The sequence below is a fragment of the Gavialis gangeticus genome, unplaced genomic scaffold, assembly GCF_001723915.1.
Source record: "Gavialis gangeticus isolate Ggan-Ray unplaced genomic scaffold, GavGan_comp1, whole genome shotgun sequence".
In the NCBI taxonomy this organism is placed as follows: domain Eukaryota; kingdom Metazoa; phylum Chordata; order Crocodylia; family Gavialidae; genus Gavialis; species Gavialis gangeticus.
This window is the reverse complement of record NW_017729025.1, coordinates 87,892,423-87,901,547: the sequence shown is the minus strand read 5'-3', so window position 1 is coordinate 87,901,547 and position 9,125 is coordinate 87,892,423. Positions and strand designations below refer to the sequence as shown.

The 9,125-nt window shown below is 43.7% G+C and overlaps 1 protein-coding gene across 12 annotated transcripts in view; it reads right to left on the bottom strand.

The window, feature by feature from the left end:
- DPF3 (double PHD fingers 3) overlaps positions 1–9,125 on the bottom strand; it is a 288,571-nt gene that overhangs the window by 128,468 nt on the left and 150,978 nt on the right. For all 12 annotated transcript variants that reach the window (XR_002097710.1, XR_002097709.1, XR_002097708.1 and 9 more), the window contains exon 4: positions 3,020–3,147. Coding sequence is in view for 4 of the 12 variants with exons in the window: in XM_019519128.1 (XP_019374673.1) it covers positions 3,020–3,147 (128 nt within the window). In the remaining 8 variants the exon portion in view is untranslated. The remainder of the gene's footprint in view (positions 1–3,019; positions 3,148–9,125) is intronic.

Genomic DNA, 9,125 nt, shown 5'->3' with positions numbered 1-9,125 from the left:
CCTGCCCCTGCTTCCCCCAGTGTCCGCCCCCCCACACACACACAGCCACTTGCTTCTCAATGTGCCTTGCCCACCCTGGCAACTTGTCCCCTACCCCGCTGTAGCCTTTGCCACCACTTACCCTATGCAGCAGCTCTGGTTCCAGCTCTGATCCAGGGCAGGGAGCACACAGTGGCTCTGACCCTGTACCAGGCAAAAGTGGCAGCAACAGCTCCAGCCCCAGGCCCAGGTAAGGAGCAGAGCTGAAGCCAAGGCAGCTCCCCTGCTGCTGCACAATTTCCCCCAGGCTCCATCCAGGCCACACCATGCAATCTCCCCTATGCTCCCTGGGCCACACTGCATCGTCTCCCCAGGTCAGGGCCACTGCTGGAGCCACAGAATCCACCTGATCTAGGCCAGTACCTAAATCCAAGACAAGGCTTATGCTTCCCCAGTGCTGGGGTGGGGAAATTGTCTTGGATTTGAATAAATACAAAAGTATATAGGTGGGGCATTTTTTCCAGTCAATGCTGCAGGGTCAGTTTAAGGTAGAAAGATCAGCTATGTACAAATTCAGCTGCAAAGCCAGGGTAAGGTCTCTTATTCCTGTGAAATATGCTATAGCATCTTTTTACAAGTGGGCAACAATGCTGTTTCAGACCAACTGCAGTAGGTGGTGCACCATTTGCCCTGCTTAAGGCATGGATTCAGTATTGCTGTTACTTGGGGCCTGATCCTCAGCTCCTGTAAATATAGCATTTGATCATACTGATTGTACCTGAACATCTGGCCATGCTGAATACCTCTATTTAGCAAATATCTAGTACTGTCTACTTTGTTCTTCTAAAACACTCCTCCAGTCCCTTGCTTTTTAACACAGATAAGGATTTGATGCAGCTTTACTCCAAAAGCACATTAAAAATTCACTCTCATTTCATAGTAAGGGGCAGTAAATGGCTGGGATCAAGGAGGGAATTATGAATCTGCCTATCCCAACCCACTCACTCCCTACTTCCCTTCATGGGAACGGAAGTACAGTACTAGCTCAGGGGGTTGCTTCCTCTTGAATCCTTCTGAGCTGTGACCAGCAAGACCTGGAGCCCATGTAAAATGGAGATTTACACCCCTTACCTGGCTGTATAGGCACAAAAGATTAATTATGGTCTTGTCCTAAGCCAGTCCAGCCACCCCTTCCATCAGGTCCTGCAATACCTGCTCAATCAGCAGCATTTAGTAAACGCTGTACGGACTAAATCCAACCAATCTGCATTTGCAAAGAAAACAACAGCAAGCCAAGCCTCTCACATCCACTCAGTGATGAAGCCAGCTTCCATGAGACAGGTCACAGCTCAGAGGGTACAGCCGAAGACTCCTTGCAAACAGGCATACCCCTCCCCCCCTTTTTAATGCAGTGATGCCAAGACTGCTGTCAGTTCCACTGTCTCTGAAGTCTCTTTCCTCAGGCTGATGCCGGGGGTAATCTGGGAGCTCAGACTGCACAACTTCCAAAGGCACTTGTCGATCTCAGAGAGATGCTGCATGATTGCTTCTTGTGACCTTGGAAGCTGCTATAAACAAAGACTTTAGGACTTTCCGTTTATTAGAACCAGACCTACTAGTGAAGGAGGAAACAAAAGAAGCTTTTCACATAGAACTTGTTCTTTCTATGTGTATGTGAGACATTTCCTCTTTGCCAGGGTTTCCCTATCTCCATTACTAGGAGCTAGGAACATAATTCTGCAGCCCTTACATACCTGAAATTTCAATGGGGCCTGCAGGACTGGACCCAGAATTATGTCAATGTGACTGTCATGACTTTCAGTTTAGCTATCTGGTGGGTTACACACTTGGGTTGTGAGTTTCAGGAATGACCTGAAAAAATGTGAAGCTCAGCAAGTATCACCAAGTTGTACAGGTTGTGCCTGGTTTATACTAAAAACTATAAACTAGTATAGACTATGCCAAGCAATGACTTGGACTCATTCAAAATCTATCCCCAGTTCCCTGAAAGCTTTGCAAACCTGAGCAAATCTGCCTGGGGTTTAAGTTTTTCCCTACCGCTGCATTAGCCAAGTCATTGTCAGTGTCCTTGCCTCCTCTGCTGTTTACTTGAGGCAAGTTGTCAGGTCTTTGAAATTTCTTCTCCTCCTCCATGGATGGGTTTTTTTCTTGCAAGATGTTGTGTTGCCCTGGTGTGTGAGAAGGGCTGTAGTGCATGATCTCATGGACTCTTTAGTCTAGACAAATGACTTTACACAAAAGCAGGGAATTGGACTCAGTGGCCAGGAGGCCCCTCCAAGTACTATGTTTTTATGTTATGAGAATTGAACGCAGTTCTGTTAATTGCTCCATACATTGGCAGAACCCTGACTTTGCCAAAGGCTGCAGCTATATTCGAACTTCAATACTGGCAAATGATCGAAATGAAATAATTACTATTAATATTCCAAGGGATAATATGAGGCCAAAGAGAAAGACTGCCTTTTATTGGTAATACAAAAGACTATTAAAACTAAAAGAATTTTAAAAACCATTTATGTTGTTTGCATAACTTCTACAATTCTCTCTGCTTAGACAAGGAAAAGAGATGAGCCAATGACACACCTCTGCTTCTAGTGAGCAGCTACGACCCAATTTCAAAGCCAAATCTGAACTCAAAGTTTGAGGCTACTCAGATCCAGTTCATAGTTTGGACCTCTCTCTGCTAATCGGCATCTGATAATCTCACTTTGCTGCAGTGTCTTGGTTGTAAACAATCCAGAATGTGGCAGCCCAACCTGAATTACTGTGACAGTTTTGCAGAACAGTTATGCCAAATCCTGAATTTACTTTGAGCATCAGAGAGTAACTCTGTAGTCTGGTGACGTTTTGTGGCACAATGGTGTGACATTACTATGCATTAATGCAACATTTCAACACAAAGACACAAACGTCATAGGACACCATTTGGATACTGAAAATAAAAAAATTATCATAAAGCCAATCCTGCGGTCAGTGTATAGAGACATACAATCTAGCCAACAGAGCTGCTCTCTTTTACCTGGATTTCCTGTATAGTGTCTTCTTCTTTAGTATCCATTTTTTTCTCAATCCCTTCTCCACGCAGCAGGGCCTCCAGCGTGGTTCCCTCTGATGTGAACCCATCCTTCTTGAGAGGCAGGTCAACTTCTGAGAAACAAAACAAAGAGACTCTGTGTGTCTCTTGCAAGCATACATAGCAGAAGTGGGGGAGAGGACAAGGAACAGGCTGCCAGACTTTTAACCTCAATCATATCTTAAAGAGTAAAGGAAGTAGTTCTTCTATTAAGCTCTTATGCTAAGGATTCATTTCTACCTTGCTGAACCACTGACCTCTTTTCAGTTTCCTATGTTGGGGTGCAAGGAAGGAAGGTTGGACATTATTTTGCTGGAGAATAAAAAGAAAATAGGAAATAAGAAAGAGAGATAAGGATAATAGGAAAATATTCCCACAGCTTTTCTGGAAGAGGGAGTTATACATATTAAACTCCTTCCCCGACATAGAAAATAGTTTTAAAAATACATGTATATTTCTGGCATAATTCACACAACACTGAATTGCTTGTGGAACCATGTTGTACAAAGAGACAGAAAACAGACAATTCAGGTGCAGGGTGCTGAGAAATGATCTCAGAGGTAGGCTAATGCTGAGAATTTTAATAAAATCTAAGGGTTCTGTCTCTGAATTTGCAACTGAGTAACTATTCCCACTTTTAAGTCAAGACTCTACAACCTTCACTTTGATTTAAATAAGACTGCTCAGGTGAGGAAGAAAATTCGGCATCAGTGAGAGTTGCAGACTAACCCATGGAGAGAAAAAAATTCTCAAGCTAGTGTTTCCCTCCCCCACCCTGTTCTCTCACCCAAAGGCTAGCTCTAGGGCAGCCTGGGGCATGCGCCCCCAGAAGAAAATGGAGATTTACAAAGACGCTTGATGCAATGTGGCATACAGACGAAGGAGCAGACAGCAGTCTAGTTCTGAAGGCTGTCACAGGATTATGAGCAGAGAAAGGCAGCTAGTTTTGTTAGTCAAGCACAGCACAGCACAGCACGGTACAAGAAAGCACAACCTGGATGTTAAAACGCACCTAGGGAAGAATTCTCTCCCCTTCAGGATCCCCCAATCCCCTATTCCTACCTATGTAGGTGTTCAACCAGATTAATCCTACAGTTACCCCTTTCAGTGAAACATCCAGTAAGCCACGGGCTCAATATGCCAAGATTTCCACTTCCCAAGAGTCCCCTCGCTCTAGGTTGGGTCCCTTTCTCCATATCATTTTGTTTGGGAAGTAATTCAGTACCAGGTGTGATATTTACTATTTAGCATTTGATTTCACACCTGTACCCCATTCCCTTATCTGACTGGGACATTTTGCTTCCCCATCTGTTGCTATCTGCTTTCTCTCATCCTGCACTCAGACTGTAAGGTCTTCAGGGCAGAGACTGCTCTGTGCTGGTACAGAGCCTAGCCCATCAGAGACACTATCATAGTACAAACAGTTGTACAAATTGTTTAGTACAAACTAAACAAACATCATTATCTGGTGGGGTGTGCTATCGTCCAGTTTTGAGGGAAGACCTCTTCTCCGGCAGTGTGTCAGTTCTCTGGCTATGCCAAAGAATCCAAAGCCAACAAAAGAATTCAGGGTCCCTTAGCCAAAGTGAAGGTCATAGGATCTTAAAGGGATTCTTCAAATATTCTGAAGGGCCACTAGCTAGCTGCATTACTCGGCCAACAGAGCACAGAACATGGGCAGCAACTATAGCAAAAGCTCCCTCTCTTATTGAGAGGAAGTCTGAGTACAAGCCATGCAGAACACCAAAGCTCTGGCATTTTTCAAAGGAAACTTTCCCAGAACAGGAAGCTGGGGCACTGAGTGGAAACCTTGATTCCAAAGAAGAGACTGAGCTATTCAGTTAGTCTTTCTTTCCAAAACTGAGTTCTGCAACCCTTCACCTATTTGTAACCCCTTCCACCAGGCTCCCCTGATTATGATACAGGTTCACCTCTGAGTTATATGAACTAAAAAAAAGGGGGGGAGAGGGATCATCCTGAAATTTCGGGTGCCTCTTTCCTTCCCACTCTTCTTGCTTATCCAGTTGGTTCATGAAGTGTATGTTAAATTTGGAAACAGACATTTCAGCTTGAAAGATTTAAGTGTTACAGCCTTCCGTGGGAAGTCACTAGGGCACCTCTATAGTCATGTCTGTGTGGTTTTGGCTTGGTTTGCACCCCTGCACCGATACAAAAGGACATCAGCATTGTTTCTGGAACCCTGAGGGACTGAAAAATCCAACTGGTCATCAGACATTTTGCAATCGAAGGCAAAGCTGCAACCAAGCTCAAGGGCATGGGTAGCAAACATCTTCACTCTGACAGGCCACGTCTGTCTCTGGATTCCAACACACTCAGCAAACAAATGCATTAAAATAGGGAACAGGGGAGGGGATTAAGCAAAATCCACGTGAATGCAACAAATGTCCTGTGTGCCACCAAAGAGTTGAAAATCGAATCTAACATGGAAAATGTAAGTGTTTCAGGGCAAGGAGAGCAGCTGCCTTTCCAAAGCACGCTCATTCCTACTTGCTACTAATAACACTCAGCCCTTCCACAGCACCTTCCAGCCAAAGATTAACAGTCTCTGAGCTTATTGCTGCTCTGTGAGCTAGGGAAGTATTATTATTCCCTATTTACAGATGGAGATACTGTGGTGCTCAGATGACATCAGGTTAAGCAGGAGACCAGAAGAAAAACCCAGCACAGCTGATTCCCAGCTCTGAACAGTAACCATTAAACCACTGTTTCCTTCTCCTCTCTTCTAGTATCTTCTCAGTAGCCAAACATTCACATCTCTGGCCCATTTTAGGAGCCCAAAATTTCCAGTTCTCATTAATGGAGGAAAGAGAGGAGGGGAGTGGGAATTAGTACACAGAGCTTACTAGAAATGCACGCTTTACTCTATGAAGCCCCAGACTGGTCAACAATGGGCGTGTCTAAATGTGCACCTTAATATGCAATAGCCTATTTTACTGAGCATTAAAGTGTCACATCAAAAACCATGCTAATATGCTAATGTGCAGTAAAAATAAGTGACTGCACATTAAGTGTCACTAAAAAGCATGTGCTTTCACTACTGTGCATTAGGGCAGCCTAATGCGCATTTATTGAGTACCTCACTTTAGAGGTACTAAATTTAATGCAAAGACCAAAAGCACATTAATGAACACGTAGACACATTTAATCCAGCCCTTCTGGAAGTTGGTTAACCAGTATGATATAGCATAAGTACAGGAACTAGGAAAGTTATGTAGAAAATAGCAGAAGCAGCCTTTACGGCCACAGCCACATGTGGTACGGACGTTTGGTTCCCTGGGGACAGCTAGCAGCGGTGCACCTTGTGCCGTCACTAGCTGTCCCCAGGGAAAACCTGTGTTACATGTGCTCTGGCATGTGGCAAGTTACCCCGGGTGGCATAAGGGAGACTGGGGCCAGCACTGGACTGGCCCCAGCAGCCTTACCTGGGGTCCTGGGGCCCTTCCAGGCCTGCAGCAGCAGTGATTCTTCCATGCAGAGCCTGGCCAGCAGCTGCAGCATGGCTCCGGCCAGCCTGGCTCCGCTTTTGAGTGGTGCGTGCTGCCCCCCTGTGCACTGCTCCGCTTTTTTTTCCCTGCAGGTTTTTTTTGACCCCTGGATATCCACGCTGCTCCCTTGCAGTGCAGACAACAACTGAATGTGCAGTATGTGACGCCGCAGACATGTCTGTGACGCTCCATACCACACAGCCATGCTCGTCTGGACACGGCCTCTGATGGTAGAGGCTAGACTCAGACCTCAACTGCCATGGACCAGTTCTAATCAAGTCTCAATCTGCTGACACAACCTGGGGGAAATGGGAAGCCTTAGAAGTGAAAGGAATGGCAAAATGCTAGGAATGAAAGATACTTCCTTTCCATGTGTAAGTCCTCCTATGCCTGGGTTTTCCCTAAGAAGGTGCTTTATAGAATGTAATAGAAAATGATAACCTGTCTAAAAGGGCTTTTAGTCCTCCTAGATAATACCAAATTATATCCTTGCTATGAAAGTCTAAAGGGCGGTTCAACCAATCCAGCAAAATACTATTAAATACTACCATGTTTTTAGAGTATTTCTGTACAGCCCTAACAATTTAATTCTTCAGGATTTTTTCATAAAGGTTGGCAAGCTGTACTTTCCCCTCCTTAGCCCTACTCAAAGGGATGCTGACAAGTAAAATTTAGCCCACAAATTTAGGTTTTATGTAGAAAATAAGACCTTTATTAAACCACTGGAACTGCCATGATGGATCTGGTCCAGGATCCTGCCTCTGACACTGGACATTATCAGATGTTTCAGAAAAAGACATAATCTACACTGGCGGATTATGGGATAATCAACCTCCCCCCCCACACACACATATGCACAAATTAGGTTTTATCCTGAGCTCTAACAGTTAAAGCCCAAAGCATCTAGTTTAATACCCTTCCAAAATGTTTATCATGATAATTCTGGGTACTCTTGATACCCACAGAAATGTTTAAACCCTCTTTGAATCTTAAGCTCTTGCCCTCAACATCTTCCTATTGCAATGGGTTGTACCATTAAAGTATACACTGTGAATAAAAAAAGTTTTTTTCTACCAATTTAAACTTTTCCAGCTTTGTTTTACTGAATGTCTCCCTTCTTCTTATTACAAGACAAGAAAAACAGAAGTGTTTGGTCTACCTTCTCTGTACCATGTATTATTTTATATATACTGCCATCAAACTCCTTTCTGCTTACCTCCTTCTTAAGGTAAACAATATCAAACTTTTCAATCTTTATTAATGCAAAAAAAATTCCATTCCCCTTATTTTTGTCATCATTCTCTGAACACACTCAAATTCTGCAATAACCTTCTAGTGAAGACCAATATTGCACAAAGTTTTTCAGCTGACGTTGCACCATTGATTTACATAAAGCTATGGCAGTATTCTTTTACATTATTCACCATACAACTTCTTAGGCATCCCAACATCATGCTTGCTTTTTGACCACAGCTACACATTGAGTAGCAGTCTTCATTCAGCTGTCTATTATGTTGTCTAGGGCTCTTTCTTGCGTTAATTTTGAACCCTGTCATGTGTACAAATAGTTTAAACTTTTTTTCCTCCAACAAGTATCACTTTGAATTTATGGACAGTGCATTATATTTACCATCATGCTGTCCATTCACCTAGATTTTAGGTGTCAGAAGTGCTCTCTGGTCTTGGCAAACCCAAATAGCTTTATGATATTGGCAACTTCTGCTACTTCACACCTCACCCCCATTTCCAGATTAATAATTACATTAGACAATGAAGAACCCTGTGCAGAAATCTTGATGCATGTACTGTTAGCCTTCTTGTATGCTGATAATCCCCCATTTACTCTTTGCTGCTGCTTTACTAGGCAGTTTTCATGACAAGTCCTTCTCCATCCATGACTACTTAACTTCTTGAGTGGCATCATGTGTAGAATTTTGCAAAAGGCCCTCTGAAATTCTAAATAAATTGTGAACTGCTTCCCCTTTTCCCTACCCACTATTTTACTGATATGTCTAAAGCATTCCAAAAGATTATGAGACGCAATTTTCCTTTGCAGAACTCATGCTGGTTAAACCATATCACATCATGATCTTCCAGGTATTTATAATATTCTATTTTAATTATTGTTTCCACCAATTTCCAGTTACTGATCTGCAACTTATTGGTCTACAAATCCTCAAAACTCCCCTGCAAACCTTTTCAATACAGGCATACCTCGTTTTATTGCGCTTCGCAGATATTGCATTTTTTACAAATTGAGGCAAGACCCTCCACCAGCAAAAAGATTACGACTCATAGTTTCATAGTTTCATAGTTTCTAGGGTCGGAAGGGACCTGAGCAGATCATCTAGTCCGACCCCCTGCCATGGCAGGAAAGAGCACTGGGGTCAAACGACCCCAGTAAGGTGGTCATCCAACCTCCTCTTAAAAACCCCCAGGGTGGGAGCCTGCACCACCTCACTTGGAAGCTGGTTCCAGACCCTAGCCGCCCTGACCGTGAAGTAGCGCCTCCTGATGTCCAACTTAAACCTTCCCTCCGCCAGCTT